Source organism: Heliconius melpomene, chromosome 5 (assembly GCF_056956725.1).
Source record: "Heliconius melpomene rosina isolate 202511_hmr_F chromosome 5, ASM5695672v1, whole genome shotgun sequence".
NCBI lineage: Eukaryota > Metazoa > Arthropoda > Insecta > Lepidoptera > Nymphalidae > Heliconius > Heliconius melpomene.
In genome coordinates, this window is record NC_140393.1 from 8,607,801 (window position 1) to 8,626,390 (window position 18,590).

At 33.5% G+C, this 18,590-nt stretch overlaps 1 protein-coding gene and 1 long non-coding RNA gene across 2 annotated transcripts; one reads left to right on the top strand and one right to left on the bottom strand.

Annotated features, from left to right (window-relative positions):
* The first annotated feature begins 3,764 nt into the window (after positions 1 to 3,764).
* LOC146539200 (zinc finger CCHC domain-containing protein 24-like) lies at positions 3,765 to 16,456 on the top strand. The gene is made up of 4 exons (XM_085185370.1): positions 3,765 to 4,054; positions 9,798 to 9,986; positions 12,586 to 12,750; positions 13,327 to 16,456. The coding sequence occupies exons 1-4, from the start codon at positions 3,902 to 3,904 to the stop codon at positions 13,438 to 13,440; spliced, it is 621 nt and encodes a 206-aa protein (XP_085041496.1). The 5' UTR covers positions 3,765 to 3,901; the 3' UTR covers positions 13,441 to 16,456.
* Positions 14,496 to 16,885, bottom strand: LOC146539201 (uncharacterized). The gene is made up of 2 exons (XR_014877992.1): positions 16,583 to 16,885; positions 14,496 to 15,401 (listed from the first exon to the last, which is right to left on the bottom strand). It is a non-coding gene; the product is annotated as an uncharacterized LOC146539201 (long non-coding RNA).
* Positions 16,886 to 18,590: the final 1,705 nt, after the last annotated feature.

Consider the following 18,590-nt stretch of genomic DNA (forward strand, 5'->3'; position numbering starts at 1 on the left):
TGATACACCCGTTCCCATTAAGACACTTCCGTTCCCCACTTTACATTGGACGACGGAACTCCAATTATAATGCCAGGCTTACTTTTGTTACCAGAGTCAGAATGAAAATATTAAATATTTTATTTCCTCAAGTGGGAATCGAACTCACAACACACGCTTGTGCACCATTGCATCGCCGTGACTGGCCTCAAAGTATTTTATACTATTTATGAATATTACAATATTTCAAAAGACAATGATTCTATTTGAATTACTTCTAAATATTTTACCTAAAAAGAAATAAGTTTACATCTATTATTCTTCATAAGGTATGTCTTAACTACGCTAAACTTTTTTATTTATAAAAGTTAAATTTATATGAATTGCATTTATCGTTATAAATAACAAACTCTATAGCATTATGCAAATTGTCAATAGAATGTCTCCTTTCGTGACTTAATTCCGTATAATTTATTTTCTTTATGACAAAACCATAATAAGGTTAACGATTACGGTCCCGATACTGCTTAACTGATTATATATATAGCTTGAGGCTAGTCCTGGAGCAGGAGCGCGTGTCACTGTCAAAACGACAGGTTGTAGGTTCAATTTCCACTCGCTCTAGTAACGAACTGAGTATCTTAATACTACATTCCCACGTTCCCTCTGCCTACTCTGCTATGTGCGGCATACAGAAAGAAGCAAAAAGAAAGCATTTTACTAAAATACGTAATACGTCAAAACGACAGGTTGTAGGTTCAATTTCCACTCGCTCTAGTAACGAACTGAGTATCTTAATACTACATTCCCACGTTCCCTCTGCCTACTCTGCTATGTGCGGCATACAGAAAGAAGCAAAAAGAAAGCATTTTACTAAAATACGTAATACGTCAAAACGACAGGTTGTAGGTTCAATTTCCACTCGCTCTAGTAACGAACTGAGTATCTTAATACTACATTCCCACGTTCCCTCTGCCTACTCTGCTATGTGCGGCATACAGAAAGAAGCAAAAAGAAAGCATTTTACTAAAATACGTAATACGTCAAAACGACAGGTTGTAGGTTCAATTTCCACTCGCTCTAGTAACGAACTGAGTATCTTAATACTACATTCCCACGTTCCCTCTGCCTATTCTGCTATGTGCGGCATACAGAAAGAAGCAAAAAGAAAGCATTTTACTAAAATACGTAATACGTCAAAACGACAGGTTGTAGGTTCAATTTCCACTCGCTCTAGTAACGAACTGAGTATCTTAATACTACATTCCCACGTTCCCTCTGCCTACTCTGCTATGTGCGGCATACAGAAAGAAGCAAAAAGAAAGCATTTTACTAAAATACGTAATACGTCAAAACGACAGGTTGTAGGTTCAATTTCCACTCGCTCTAGTAACGAACTGAGTATCTTAACACTAGATTCCCAGGTTCCCTCTGCCCACTCTGCTATATGCGGCATACAGAAAGAAGCAAAAAGAAAGCATTTTAATAAATCACCTAATACGTCAAAACGACAGGTTGTAGGTTCAATTCCCACTCGAGGAAATGAAATATTTAACATAGGAGTATTAATTTGCTCGCTCTAGTAACGAACTGAGTATCTTAACACTAGATTCCCAGGTTCCCTCTGCCTACTCTACTATGTGCGGCATACAGAAAGAAGCTAAAATAAAGCACTTTAATTAAAATACCTAATACATATAGTAAAAATATACAATAACAACTGAAAAAACATTATCTATGAGAGTTTAGTATGAAAACAAATAATATGTGTTTGTTCTTAGAACGGAAGTCCAAGAGCGACGTTGTCAACACCTAATAAATACAAAGTGACATAAATTGTACGAACTTCTCTGGAGCTTTCGAGTGTGCAGTAAATTATTATTCGTTATTGCATAAGAATAAATAATGGTAAGTATTTAATTTATATGTAAGCTGCTTAAAATACTCAAAAGGTTAAGCATTTTTTTAACATTTTTAAAGTGTTATTTCACACTTAGAAACGTATACAAATTCGAACATAGCGGGTTTTGAACCTGCGTCTATTCGTCCTCTTGAACGGCTTCTCTTGCTTAAATTTGTTATTATATTATAGACAAATTTTACAAAATCTATACAAATAGTAGTAGCCTATGTGTTATTCTTATATATAAGCTTTATTACAAACACCCAACCTCATAAACTTTTACATTTATAATATTAGTATAATTTTCTTAAAAACGGAATAAAAATGATAATCAACAACAAATTAAAATTTATTTTTCTTTTGTCGAATAAAATGATTTTTTAGCAAGAACAACTCCATTTGTGATTAAAATTTCAATAAATGTCAGCACACGTTTTATTTTTTATAAATTTAATATACATATTTTATCAATATATGTATATAAATATATTTTCATTAATTGATGAAGCCCGACATTGAATTCTGCAGTACCAAGTATTGCCTCAAGGTAAATGGTAAGTCAGTAAATCGTCTTTCCTCCACAAAAAAGCGGAAGTTTCGTGAAGATAATAAAAAAACCAAGAAAAAAATACCAAATGTCTTGAAAAAACCAGAACATGTGTTCAAGTTTATCGTTTGACCGTAATCAAAAACAGACTATTTTGCGAACTCCCCTACATGTAGGACTATTTTTAAACTTTATAAAATTAGAAATTGACCTAATTTCTAATTTAGGTAAATATAATAAGATATTAAATATCTTACAATCGTGGCGTTGGGGCACAGTGTGCTGCTAAATGGACTGGTTGTGAGTTCGATCCTCACTCGAGCAAACTAAATAGTTATTTACATTTCTCCGCTCTGGTGTTGCGGCAAAACGCGGGTTTGATTTCCGCCACTCAACACACAATGCCCCCAAAATTCAGCGGAGAATGGGGAACGGAATGTTTTAACACCACTCACCAGGTTCCCTGCTACTAAGCTAAAATAATAAATAATATCAATCTATTAAGAATAGATTTGAATTTCTACTTATAATATACATAAGGAAATACTATTCGCACATAATTTAAGAAAAAAAGCTTAACTCTATCGAAAGTTTCACAAAAAACTTTGAACTAAAACGTAAAACTCATTGATAAATCAGTTACGTGGTCAAAAGTAAACAAAAGCACGTACAGTTGTTTACTCGCTCGGTTAAAGTTTAAACGTTAGTTCTTGGTAGGGGGGAACGAAAATATTGCTGCAAGGAGTCGTTGGGTGCGCCGGGCGCCCACATGTTGGTTAGAGATGGCTGGTGTCAGTTTAAGATTTGTCGATGAATGAAGATATCGATGAATAAATATCGATATTTATATAGTTTTAGATTTTTTGTTTTTTTCCACTAGGAGAAATATTTTTCCTTAAAATTTGCTTAGACTCCATCATTTGGTACGATTTTCTTAATTGAAGAACCTCTTTTATTTAGGGCAGAGAAAATAATGATTGTTTCATAGAAATAGCTAGATCTTGTTTATTGGCAAGCAGGCAAGCAGTGATTGACAGCTAGCAGGTGTCTGGGTATCGATTCTCGATCTATTACGACGTATATATTGAATTGACATGAATACAATTGAGAGGAATCAAACCCACAAGTCGAGTTTACATTAACATGTTTGTGCTTCTTATAGTAAAATTTATAAATAATAATAAAATAAATATAATCCACAGTATAATATTACAAAAAATCGTCTCAACTGCCAACGTATTAAAAATAATAATAAATAAAAAATGCTGATACATTAGAATTCGATATGCCAGCACGATCATCTCTACACCACATCTCCCGTCTTAAGGAGCGCTAGAGTAGTCACAGAGCAGCCGGCGCGCGCGCATCCCGTCCCGGACCAAAAATAAACCCGGCCGCTTTAAAAACATACAAATTTACATTTAAATATTACATTTAGTATTAAATTTTAGTAATTGTGGCTTAATTAACATATGTGCAGTGAAATACTGAGTGCTAGACACTCCGATGTTACAATGTCTCCTACCGCCATTGGCGGTGATCTCCCTCAGTGGTGCGGCAAGACGGAGAGTTTCCCGCAAGCTCTCCTAGGCTGGCTCTATCTGACTCACGATCAGAACGATCAGGTATTTGAATGTTCATAGAATATTTCAATAAAGTCAAGTTTATTTTTAGTTTTTATAACGCGAACAGCAAGTGGTATTATTGTCATACAACGTACCTGTGTTTAATGTTACTATATGAGTTTCTTATATAATATCTGGGCAGTGTCGTTCTGTTTTAGCTTTATTTGAAATGTTTAAACATATATTCTTAAACAACTCCAAACTCAAAATGTATTTATATTTTTAAAATTTTAATAAATTATTCTGGTCTTGTATATTTTGAATTGAATATTTTTTAATCTATCTATATAAATAAAAATAAATCTTCATTACTGAATGACGGATAGACAACGCACAGATTAAACTACTGGAAAGTTTGACATTACGGTAAGGTAGGGCGTGTAGGGTACATAGGGGTTCCCATGGTAGAAGCAATAGTGGGATTTACTTTTATGTCTTAAAATTTACATAAAGAAATTTCCAAGCAATCACTAATATATAAACAAAAATTGAAAATTTGTAAATGTAGTCTTACAATCTAATTACTCATAAACATTTTTAGCCTTTTAAATTAAAATTCGTTACTCTAGCAACACCTGTTTAAACGATCTTAAATATTTTTAATATATATTTTCATGAAATAATAAATCATATTTATCTATTACTTGTTAAATAATTCATTACCATAGATTATAAAAAAAATCAAAGAATACATTTTTTAAAATTGAAAAAATATTTCTTTGCCTCAATTTCTATTTAGCCCTATTAAAACATATATTCGTTTCTTAATTAATAGTGTTGGCATGTGTACGAACATATTACACAGAGCCAATGGCAGAGCTGGTGACCTCCTTCGTGTCATATTCATTTAGTAAATAATTGAATATACTATTTTATAATTAAAATGGTTAATTTATAGCATTGTTTATTAGCTTTAACTGGATTGTTAGAAAGTGTCATGGTGGTTGTTAATTTAGATATATTGGTTAATTGGGAAGATTTGAAAAAATCGGTTAGATGCGAGTGCGACTCATTTTTTGAGGGTTCCGTATCAATTTCTGTATTGATACGGAACTGTTTTGTATTTTTTTGTTTTGTTGAATTGTTAAGCCACTTTCGTTTCCGAGTGTCGACTGAATTGTATAGTGACGTAATTCAACGTTGCGCTTTGCCCAGTTACCAGAGGGAGGAAATGAAAACATTATATATTCCATTTCCTTGAATGGGAAGCGAACCCACGACCTGTCGCGCTTATAGCTACACACTTTTGCCCTTGCGCCACTACTGCTCAAAAACGTCAAATATCATATATTTTAATAATCTTATCTGCATAACGCTGTATCCCGTACACAGCAGGGTAGGTAGAGGGAACCAAGTGTTAAGACACTCCGTTCCCCATTTTCTGCCGAATTCTGGAGGCATTGCGTGTTGAGTGGCAGAACTCAAAGCCGCGCTTTGCCTCGACACCAGAGCGAAGAAATGGAAATAAAAGCGTAAATAAATATTTCACTTCCTCGAGTGGGGATCGAACCCACAACCGTCGCGTTACAGTCACAGCCTTGTGCCGCTGCGCCACGATGACCACAATATCATCACGATCGACCACCATATATTTTAGTAAAATTTAAATATTACACCCATCATAGTAACGCAAGGAGCAAGTGATGTAAACCATACAGGTGTTCTAAAATTACCATCGCGAGTAACTTCCCGATGTGGAACATGTGTGGCCATCTACGAAATGCAGTTAACTTAACGTTTAGTTTACTTCACTCGTTAGTATTGCAAGTTTAAACTGAACGATCGGTCTGTAAATATGTAGTTGTTTTTGAATAAAACTAGTTTGTTGAGATTTGATTCCCACTCAACGAAATTAATTATTTAATTCTTATCCTAATCTTAGGTCTTCGGTTTGATATTAGTTTGGCCATTCAATACTCAATGCCCCCAGAATAAGACGAAAAGTGGACAGCGGAGTGTCTTATCTTATATGAAGGAAAGAGAGTGGAGCTGTCAACAGTAGAAACTCGATTAACTGGACTAATTGTTGTCGTCAGTCATTCGGATAATCGAAAATCCGAATAATCGAGTATATAAAGAAAAGTTGGTTTTGTGCATATGTAGCACAAAATTGTTATATGTCTAATAGAAAAATAAAAGCAAGAAGTGAATATCAACGAAAATCAACGTTTATTAAGACACAATTGATATTTTCCAACAAACGATTTATATATATTTATATATATAATATACAATTTTTCTTAGATTTCATTGTAGTAGGTTGTAAAATAATTATCGCGGTTGATAGTTCGGATAATCGCGAATCCGTATAACTGAGGGCCGGATAATTAAGTTTCTACTGAACATCAAAATAATTACGTATCATTAATTTCCATATAGAATATCAATAAATTAATAAAATATAGAAGTAAAGTTAAAGTACGTTACTAGTGCAACAACCCCCCAGTCCCCCACTAGTTTCGTGTCCAAACATAAACATTCCTAATTAAGTGCGGTGTCGAATTCAGAAGTAAGCACCTAAATAAGTATTCATGGTGTCGGGAATCAAAGGCTCTGCTCCGGATGTTCTAGCCATAATCTTATAATGTAACTTGAGACGAATCTTAAGTAATGTCTTTAGTAATGTCTTTGAATATGTCATACATATAGTTAGATTTAGTGGTGTATTATTTAGAAGACCTAAATAATATACTATTTTATTAGAGCGGGACACATAAGCGGAATGTAAACGTGACAGGTTGTGGGTTCGATTCCTACTCAAAAACAAATCAAATCTGCTTCACGCTGTATCCCGCACACTGCAGGGTAAAGGGGACCACTTTCCGCCGAATCCTGAAGACCTTTTTGCACACGAAATGCCTCCAAAATTCGGCGAAAAATGTTATTATCTAGGTCTCCAGGTTCCCTCTGCCTACCCTGCTATATGCGGGATACAGCGAGAAGCTAAAAAAAACTTTCCTTTTATTTCCCCATTAAAACGAATAAAGAGTAAGCATTAAAGACAATAAGCTGTTTTACGATTCAATGGACCTAAAACAAACATTCCAAATGGAAATTAACAGTTTCTTAATGTATGATTGTTTGAGAGGAGCTATATAAAGAACTTTATGACTCTTAAATACGCTGGTCGAATGGGGGAAATTCATTATATATAATATATATAAAATCGAAAGGTCACTCACTCATCACGAAATCTCAGAAACTACAAGTGCTAGGAATCTCAAATTTTGCATAAGAGTTACCTATAGGACGTAGGTGCTCGCTACGACAGGAATTTACAATATTCGACTTCTAAGGGGTTTTTTTGAGGTTGAAAGTTTGTATGAAACTTCGTTACTACAAATGCTAGGAGTCTCAAATTTTGCATCGACGTCACTTATATGACGTAGATAGTCATGGAGACAGAAATTAATAATAACGTAGTTCACGCAGGCGAAGCCGCGCGCGGGCCGCTAGTTATATATAAAGGTACCGGTAGGTAGGTACTATAAGCGTGGATTGGTGTTTTTTGCTACGCATCGATAAAATTTTCTTATTTTTTATTTGTATTTTTATTTCGTCTGTAAGTAGGATTAAATATGGCTTAAAAAAAATTAAAACGTCATCCTCCACAAAGGTAGAGGATTCTAGGAACTTAATGTTAAGATAACATACTCCGTTCCCCACCTCCTAACGAACTTCCTAACTATAACGTTATACGTCGTTATCAGAGCGAGAAAATGAAAATATTCAATATTCCCCCCCCCCCCCCCATTTTTTCCCCATTTGTTTCCCCATTGTATTCTACACCTCGACGCCACGCCACGGCTGGTCTCAATAACACTTGTTTTTACATTTTAAATTATACTATAAAAATAAATAAAATCCGCCATTAAAAAGATAAACGAGTCAGTTGCGGGACTTTACAGAGCGCCCACGACGTAGCAATGTTTTTTATGTCTAAGGCTAAAGCGTGTAGATGATATTATTCATGTTAAAATATCATTTGTTTATGTGTAAACACAATATAATACTTCGGGAACGGAAGTGTCTTAATTGGGACAGAGTGTCTCCAGGTTCCCAGGTTCCCTCTGCGAGTTCCTCGGCTAAATGCGAAATACAGCTTGAAAGAAAAAAAAACGATTGAAACATTTTCCCCAATACTAAAGGATTTCGTTCCCAACAAAACAACATTAAATGTTATTTCTGGAAAAAACAACAAACAACGATAATCTAGATTTATAAGTTGCAGCTGGAAAACGTCAAGACGTGCGTTTCCATGTAATTAGTGTCATTTGAGAAGAAAGCCGCAGTAAGATTTGGGAATAGAATACGTAAACACTTTTTTGTGATACGACTGGTTTTTTTAGCTTCCCACATATAATAATGATAGAATAAATGGTGGTAGAGAGAACCTTAGTGTTAATACACTCCGTTTTAGTACATAGGATTGCCAAAAAGTGTGTATACATTTATAAATTAATTTTTAGTATGTTTTCAATATGTCACAAGTCTTTTTTGCGAGGATATAATCAAAATATTATGAACTGAATATGGTCTCTATTGTTAGTTTGTAGGGTTTCTAAATTTTAGTAGGTACTTAAGCATTAAAAATTCGCCTCTAGAGATTTAAAATTTATCGTTCAATTCAAAGTTTCAGAGAAGCGTGTTCGAAAACAGCTTCACGCTGTATCCCACAAATAGCAGTGGGTAGGCAGAGAGAATAGTAGGAAAGGTAGTGTAACAACACTTTATTCCCGTTAAGACGCTTCCGTTCTTCATTTTCTGTCAAATTATTAAAATATTGCGTGTTGAGTGGCGGAATACCAAAGTCACGCTTTGCCTCGACACCAGAGCGAAAGAAATTAAAATATTAAATATTTCATTTCCTCGAGTAAGAATCGAACCAACAATCTATGCGCCACTACCGACCTATTTTTTTGTCTACATTCCCATAATAAATCTAGTCACACCATATTAGAAATAATAATCTACAATGTGACTTAGAATGTCAGTAGAGTCGAGGCGTCAACGCACGCGCCCCAGAATTGTATTGAGTTGGTTCTTAATTCGTTAAACAGATGCGCGCGCGCAGCCGATGGAAATGCGTCATTTGTAGCGATTTTATTATATTTAATTTTGTCTATTATCCCCCACATTGATTATTATTATAGCTTTTTTGATGTAGATATAAAAATGTTAAATTAGTTTTTATATTATAGGGGCTATTAAAGTTTGGGGTCAGTCGTGGCGCAGGGGCTCAAGCATGCGATTGTAAGAGGGACAGGTTGTGGGTGCGATTCCCATCAATTAACACGCATTGGATCTAATAATCGGCGGAATGTGGGAAACGGGAGTGTTTTAATGGGAACGGAGTGTTTCGAGACTAGTTTCCCTCTTCCGTGAAGCAAAAATTAAAAATGTTTTTTAGTTAATAGTAAATAAAGATGTTTATTGATGAAGCTTTGCACTGAGTTCAGCCTTTCAACACTAAGTGCCTCGAAAATGGACGAAAGGTACGGTACGGAGTGACTTGACACTAAGTCCCCTATACAAGATGTAGCGTGAAGCTAAAAAAAATGTTATGGAATGATGTTGAATTAACAATACTTTAAGAATGAAATTAAGCTGACATGAAATAAATATTTCTTTATTAAATTGTCTCTATAAGTTAAATATACCTATGTTTAAATACCTAAAACTAAAGTTAAACACACACAATATTTATAATATATTAATAATTAAATCCGTAAATTTTTTTCAGTGGATACCAGGATCAGTATGGGGACCCTTACCGACAGCGGCGACCAGGTCCCAGCAGGCAGACGACACCAGCTCGTTGGCAGAGCAGCTGGCTGCACTGTCCCTGCGGCGCCCCCCCCGGCCGCCGCCGCCGGCGTACATGTGTCACTTGTGCTTCAAGAAAGGGCACTACATTGGAGACTGTCCACAGGTAGGATTATATTTTTTTAAGCTTCATATGGCATCTCTTCGGCTGGTCATCCTATCACGTATCACGTAAGCGTGAAGATGAAGGAAAACAGGATAGTTTTTGGTTAAAGTGTGAGGCTTATAAAATAGACCTCACGGGTTATGGTTGAACAAAGTAGTGATAAAGATCATAAAAAATAAATGTTATAATTTTTGTTCTTTATTAAGTACTTTTTCTGAATTTATTTAAAAAGAAACAAAATATAAAATGAAAGTAACTCAGAAAATCTCCGATGCTTATGGATTAAAATCTTTCTCTTGCAGGAGACTATTTACATTAAATAAACTATTTACAAAAATAAATAAAAAAAATATTTGTCTAGTAAAAACAACTTGATTTCGCCAATCAACATTAAATCTCTCTTGGAGAAAACGGAGAAAAAATAGTACTGTCCCTTTCTATACCTACTACGTAATACCGGAGACGTATGAAGATAGACAAACATAAACTATTTGGCGTTTCATATACATACATTTATAAACACTTAATTCAACATCTACCAACAACTCGTAATATTACATTAAAATTGAAATAATTATAATTTTTTTACAAGAATTTATTTTTTTTAAAACACATTTTCCGATATTCATCTATAAATGTAGATTTTTCTTGTCAAGAAAACTATTTCCGCAAGTAACTGGCGGGAGGCCAGATTTTGTTCAAATTATTTATAATATTTTCCTCTATACTGAGAATTCCATTAAAAGCTGGTGTCATCTTAATAGTAATCAATTATCAAAGTAAAAGAATATCCACTTCAAGGGTAGGGTATTGTATATGACACCAGTAGTGCAGTTGGAGGTTAATGGTTCTAATTTTAAAAAGAAATATATATATATATATATATTGTCATACAAATGTTTGACTACATAGATAATAGAAGTGACTACTACTACTACTACTCAACATGCAATGCTTCCAGAATTCAGCAGAAAATGGGGAGTGGAGTGTCTTAACACTAGGTTCCCTCCGCCTTTACAGCGTAAAGCTGACTACTATATAAATATAGTTTTTAGAACAAAAAAATCTTGATTAGTAGTAAATATATGTTATTTTTTATCTAACCCATTTCTCAGTACAAGCTCTCTTCTATTCTAAGATAACATTATAACTTGAACTCCAACTGTGCTTGAATAGAAACATTGATTTGTGTTGGACTATTGATGTCATTTTAGTTATGAATGAAGTCTTTAATATATAATACTGGGACATTGTAATATTTAGCTATTAAAATCACGAGACCTATATCTTTTATAATTTGTGAGGATTTTATTTTTAACTGCATAATAATTAAAATATATATATTTTGAGCGACTTTTACAGTCGTAAAAGCGAAGGCCACGAATTCGATTTCCATTAGGGGGAAATGACACTTAGTTGAGAAAGAAAATTACTTTTTACTTAAATAAAAATTGAGGGACGGTATAATGGACGGCTTCCAAGAGGTAGCGTCACGCTGTATCCCGCATATAGCAAGGTAGGCAGAGGGAACCTAGTGTTGAGACACTCCGTCCTCCTTTTCTGTCGAGATGACGCATTGTGTGTTAAGCAGCGATACTCGACACTAGAGCGTAGAAATGAAAATATTAAATGTTTCATTCCATCGACTAGGAATCGAATCCACAACCTATGGCGTTAACAGTTACACGAATGTCTTAGTTTGTATTATATTCATGAAATCAAGTTTACCATATTGATGTCATCACGAAACTGAAGATACGATCTTTGCTTATCGAAATTAAATCAACTCAGACTTAGAGGAATAGTTAATTTCATATGAAATTAGGCCAATAACTAAAAATACAATAACGTCGTCGTCGTCATGAAAATTTATAATTGCAACAGCGTATAGTTTATTAATTAGGTGGACAAATATAAATATCTATCTATACTAATGAAATAAATATGAACAATTTGTTACTTGAACGCTTTAATCTCAGGAACTACTGGTTCAAACGAAAGAAGTTACTATTTATCGAGGAAGGGTATTATAGGGAGGAATGTTTTTTTTATATATTCCACTATACTTACTTCGGGTATACAAATTTTAATCAATTCTATTTGTGTTTTAAAGTAGCAGTTAAAATCATATCAACAATATAAGTAGTTTCCATGAATATAATTTTTATCTTTTTATCTACTACGATTATAACCCACTTATTACGATTATAAGGACTTCTCTATTGGAAAACTATACATTGTTCAAAGTGAGTGAGTGAGTGAAGATGTGAGTGTAGGAATATTTTCATTTACTCCAACGATTTTCATTTTCCTGAAGAAACGGTTGATTAATTTATATATTTTAAATGTTATCCCATTTAGAGAAAGTAAGTTAATAATAATCTCCATACCAAAATAAATAAACAATTAATTGTTACAAGCATATAACAATATCGACTTAGTTTGATGAGAACGTATAGCTTAATTGTCAAAACATCTACATGGTTTCCAAGAGGTGCTGGTTCAAATCCTGCTACGTTCAACATTTTTAAACATGTTCTTAACAAAGTACAAAAAAGTTTACTTCCTTATAAACAAAAAACATATTATAATTTCGCAGGCCCGACCCAAAGGCGAAGGCCTAACGCCTTACCAAGGCAAGAAGCGATGTTTCGGCGAGTACAAATGTCCGAAATGCAAGCGCAAGTGGATGAGCGGCAACTCCTGGGCTAATAATGGACAGGAATGCATCAAGTGCCGTATTAACGTGTTTCCACATAAACAGGTGATTTTTTTCTCTGTTTTTTTTACGCTTCACATTTTTAAAAAGTAAAGAATATTTGGTATTTGCAAGTTGGGTAAAGAAACGTTATATACTTTTAAATTTTTAAATTAACTTTTAAATTATATAATACTTTTAAATTAACATATACTTTAAGAGTAGACAATATAAGGGCTTTGAACCTACTATCTATTTACAATGACATCTGTCAAATAATCTACCATATGTTGCCAGTCGTGGCGCAGGGCTATAAGCGTGCGATACTCGAAGAAATAAAGTATTTAATATTTTCATTTTTGGCTCTGGTACGGTAAAACTTTACTGGTATAAAGCGCTGAATGGAGTTCAGCACGTAATGTCTCTAAAATTTGATGAAAAATAGGGAACGGAAGTATTTTAAAAGGAACCTATGCCTACCCTACTACGCGCTTGATACAGCGTGAAGTTAAAAATAGTTTAAATTTTAAATATGCGTAAATTCAATTTATTTTTCTACACTAATAATCCTTGACATATAAGACAAACAAAACTAAACACTAGAAACAATAATCCTTGAAATTAATTGTTGTACTATTACAGAGGCCGCTAGAGAAACCCGACGGGCTGGACGTCAGCGACCAGTCGAAGATACATCCTCAGCATCTGTGCCAGAAGTGTCGTTCCCTCGGCTATTATTGTCGACGAGAGTACTAAATCTACATATTATTTTTATTATTTCCTATTACCAATTTCTTATTATTTTTTATTAATTAAGAGTACAACAAATAAGTTAATTGAAAACAGTGAATTTTTTTACCAAATATTTTCCAAAGATATTTCTTGTATTGAGATATTTTTTTTATTTGCTAGATTTAGTACAAATTATAGGAATTTATAGATTTTTAACAAATAATTATATATTATATTTAGATTATATACATATTTAACATAATTTCAGTAAAAATGTTGTTATGAAAATATGACAATGGCGTTAAGACGCGTCTAATTGATATTTATTACATACTACCGCCCCGCTCGCGGTTACACCCGCGTGAACTATGTTATTATTAATTTCTGTCTCCATGACTACGTCCTAGTGACGTCTATGCAAACTTTCAACTCCAAAAACAACCCCTTAGAAGTCTGATATTGCAAATTCCCCTCTTAGCGAGCACCTACGTCCTATAAGTAACTCCTATGCAGAATTTGAAGATTCCTATCACTTGTAATTTCTGAGATTTCGTGATGAGTGAGTGACCTTTCGATTTTATATATATAGATTACACTAGGGAAAATAATTATATTAAGTTCGACTCTACGACTTTTAAAATACGTTTTTCAAATTAAATATGTGTAAAGTCTAAAAAAAATGAACAAATTATTTCTAATTATATTATAAAGATATAATATCCTATACTAGATCAAATTAATTAATCCTGTTACTTATATATTATATAGAATAAATATAAAATGTATATTTCGAAACAAGTTTATCCGTGTTTGTTACATTCTAAGATTTACTAATAGTATACTCCAAATGGCATTAAAGTTACTTATAAAAGTGTATATGTATATTAGATATATGTTTGTATACCTACCATATAAGTACATACTAAATTTGAACTGCTTTTGAACAAAAGATAGTACAATAATTATTTATTTGCCACTACAGGTGGCATCATCATCATACATCGGCTTTAGGCCAAGGGGCGCAAGTAAACTGTGGTTGTGGATTCGATCCCTAGTCGACGAAATTAAATATTTGTTGAAATTTATATTTTCATTTCTTCGCTCTGCCATTCCATCATTCAACAGACACTCCGTCCCCCATTTTCTGCCAAATTCACGAGGCATTGCTTGTTCTCAACACCAGAGATTTAAATTTATATTAACAATATCGGCACAGTGGCGTAGCTAGGGGAGTGCGAGCGGTGCGGTCGCACTGGGCATCAAAAGGAAAAGGGGCATCAAAGTCGACAATCACTTTGTTTTTTTTTTTAGACCTTAGACCATTTTAAAGGGCATCAAGTCCCCTAAGCCGCACCGGGTAGCAAATACCCTAGCTACGCCACTGTATCGGCATTATTAACTTCTTTAGATTTCTTTGAAGCAAGTTCTAGTATTTACCTTATAGTAGGATAGGGTCGAACCCGTTGCTTAAAAACAATTCAACTTTAAGAAAAAGAAATTGAAGTGACTTGTAAAGTGTCAATATAAATAATTTTGTAGTATTTTCTTGTTATTTTTTCTGTATATGAGGTAGTTACTAATATACTTACTAAAATATTACAACTACTAAAATTTATTTTACATTTTGATTTTTACGTTGTTTTTAATAATTCTGTAATTATTTGATATCTCAAATTGTTTTGTAGCGAGTTGATTGCCTATTTAAATTTTCTTACTTTATTTTTTTAAATTAAAATTAGATTCAAAGATAATCACTTTGTGATTACGTATTATTTATATTTTATCCAATTAAAGTACTGAATAAGGCTTTAGTTACTTACGTTAAGTTGTCTGTGGCTTTGAAGTACGTCAAAGATTTTTTTTTATTTCAGGAAAAGTGTTCCGAGTATATAATTTTTTCTGTGCAACAGATAAAATACAGAAATGGCTTAATAAATCTTTGGCCAGGTTTTTGCTTAAAAAATATATTATATAAATCTAAAAGTCTGTAAAATTAAAAAAAAAACCATTTATATAAAATATAATACAAGTCGAAATTATAAATTAATATTAATACTTATTCTAAAATTTAATAATCACCAAGATATATAAAAATGTAAGGAACCAGTGAATTCTCATTGTGCCAAAAATTAAAAATTAAGTAATATATATTTTTTTATTATAAAAATTACTAACACTACATTTTATTATTCCTAAATATGTTTTTTTATTAATTATTTATAGGTTATTTAATATAGTTAATGCGTTATTATTAATAACCTATAGCTATCATTTTATAATACTTGAAAATACTGTTATTCTTCAATTATCTGTCTTAAGGATTATTTCAGTACATTAATGTAAGTAAATATGCTGAATCAACGGTGCTCTACTTTAGTAACGAGTAATATTTCTTTATTTCCTTAAAACACACGAAACTCATAAAACAGAATTAGTGATTTTAGAAATGTTTTTGATAATTGTATTTTTTTATATAATAAAAAACTACACATTTAGATGATATTACGATTTTTTAAATAATTGATATAAAATAATTAAATTTTGAAATGAGAAGCATTTTCTATTCATTTTTCATTTTTCTCCATTTATTACAATTTGGTTGTATTAAATAACCATTTTTTATTTTCATAAATACAAATAAGATTTATAATAGTTAATAACGTCTCTAAGTAATATCGTATAGCTTATAAGTAATATTTTAAATAATATTTTTATAACGAACATTTTGTATGAAAGAAAAATATTTTATAGTCTAAAAACAAAGAAGAATTCAGCTTATATTATATAAAAAATTACTTGCAGCGAAAGACGTAAAATTCTATATCTTTAAAACATATGTTTTTATTTGTTTTTTTTTTGTATTAAATCATCGATATAATTACGATAATGTATTTTTTATTTTATTATATTTAAGAATTAATGTTTTAATTTACTTATTTAGCTGAATAATGCTATATGCCTTTGCCTATTATTGATGAACATATTATTTGTAATCTGTTACTTACTTAGTTATTATATAAAATGTACGAGATTTATAAATTTATAAGTAAAAATAACAAAAGAAATCAAATAAACAATATTCTTTTATTTAAAATGATTACAAATATATGCCAAAATGGAATAAAAAACTAATTTTAATATAAAAAATACAACAAATATAACTTACAACCATAGTATAAAATTACAGTACAATTATTTAATGAAGGAATCCAGGCAGCACGCGTAGTCTATGGGGTCTCTCAAATGCATTTTCGAATTCTCTTTGGAAAACGCCAACATCACTTTTCAACTCGAGAGAACGTTTCTCCATATTATGAACGTTTTCAATGATATCTTCAGCACCATTTCTATTCAGACTTCTTCCATGTGCAACCAAAGCGCAGAGAAGTAGAATAAAGAAAGTTATTTTTCGAAGAATTTCCATTTTTCTGTCTTATGAAGCAGTAATTCCTTTCAGCTCTACAAAAAGATTGTTATTGCAGTGACAACATGCAATGTCTTTATATACAGGTGGTTCTTTATTTGTAAATCCATTTACCATTATACGTTGTTTGAGTCGTGTTAGCGCGTGATTCAGACATACTTTTATTAAATTAGTTAATCAATTTTACATTTTTAAATATAAATTATTATAAAAAAGATACATTTAAAAATATAAAAAAATCACTCTTCCGAGGGCGGGACAAGGGTCCAACCCATCGGTGGCTAGGGCTCCAGAGAGAGGAACCTCCGCACAATACTCAAGCTCAAGTAATACTGCCTTCTGTATCCGGTTCTTGATCCAACAGCTAAGCTCTTATGGTGTTGGTCGAGGCTTTTCGCTATTAAACCGTTAACCGAAACCACTATCGGCACAATGATAGTCGCATTGACATCCCACATGGCGGTAATCTCATGGGCTAGGTCCAAATATTTAGATTGTTTTTCTTTTTCGGCCTTCACGAGATTGTCATCATGTGGGATAGTACTCGTAACGTCAACAATCACTGCGCGGCGCGCCACTCGGTCTACTAGTACTATATCAGGTCTATTGGCAACAATATACCTGTCAGTAATAATAGACCGATCCCAGTAGAGCAAAGCACAGCTATTTTCAAGAACAGACATGGGATTGTACCTGTAGTAAGGCACCTCCAATTCTACAAGGCCATATTGAAGAGCAAGTTGCTGGTGTATAATCTTGGCTACTTGATTGTGTCTATGCAAATACTCACCATTAGCAAGATGAGAACAACCAGAGACAATATGTCTGAGGGACTCCCCAGGTCGATGACACGCCCGGCAGATGTCGATAGTGCCATCTTTCATAATATGTCTCTGGTAGTTCCGTGTCTTGATAACTTCGTCCATAATTGCACAGACAAAACCTTCAGTTTCTCCGAAAAGATCCCCGAACTGTAACCAAGATAATGATGAAGCAGTATCCACGTCCTGGCCCACTAGGGCTCTATGGAATCTACCATGCAGCTCCTTGCTCTTCCATACAGCCATGCGATCAGAAGTAGTAAGGCCTACAGGCCGACGCCAGTTCTCTTTGCCCAAGGAAAGAGGAGTAAGGCCTTTGTCAACTGTTACCACATCCTTGTGCATATCTACGTCAATCTTGAGAAAATATTCTCTAAGACTGCATACCTCGTGGTTATGGAGGTTCTTGACATTTAAAAAGCCACGACCTCCACACTTACGAGGGATATACAGTCTCATTACAGACGAACGCGGATGGTGCATTCGGCATGTCGTCAACAATTTACGTATTTGGCGATCTACAGAGTCTAACTCAGTCTGTGTCCATCTCACAATGCCAAAAGTATAGGCTAACAGTGGCATAACCCAACCGTTAAAAGCACGCACCTTGTTGCCACCAGATAAAAGACTGCCAAGCACTTTTTTCAGGCGACCAAAGAAACGCTCCTTCACCAATTGCTTTCTGCTCCGTTCATCAATACCCAATGCTTCAGACATTCCAAGATATTTATAAGTCTCACCTTCACCAAGAGTTCTGAAGGAAACAGAATCTGAAATGCAAATATTATCAGATCTTATCACACTCCCCCGCACTACATGCATGCTCGCACATTTTTTTTTTTTTTTTATGGAAAAAGGACAAGGCAAACGAGCGTTCGGGTCATCTGATGATGATCACCGCCGCCCACGACCCCGTGCAGCACCAGAGG

Bases quoted from the DNA above. Each gene is read 5' to 3' on its own strand.
- LOC146539200 (XM_085185370.1), top strand. From the start codon at position 3,902: ATGTGCAGTGAAATACTGAGTGCTAGACACTCCGATGTTACAATGTCT. The intron at 4,055-9,797 runs GTATTTGAATGT...AATTTTTTTCAG, and splicing joins CTCACGATCAGAACGATCAG to TGGATACCAGGATCAGTATG. The intron at 9,987-12,585 runs GTAGGATTATAT...ATAATTTCGCAG, and splicing joins ACATTGGAGACTGTCCACAG to GCCCGACCCAAAGGCGAAGG.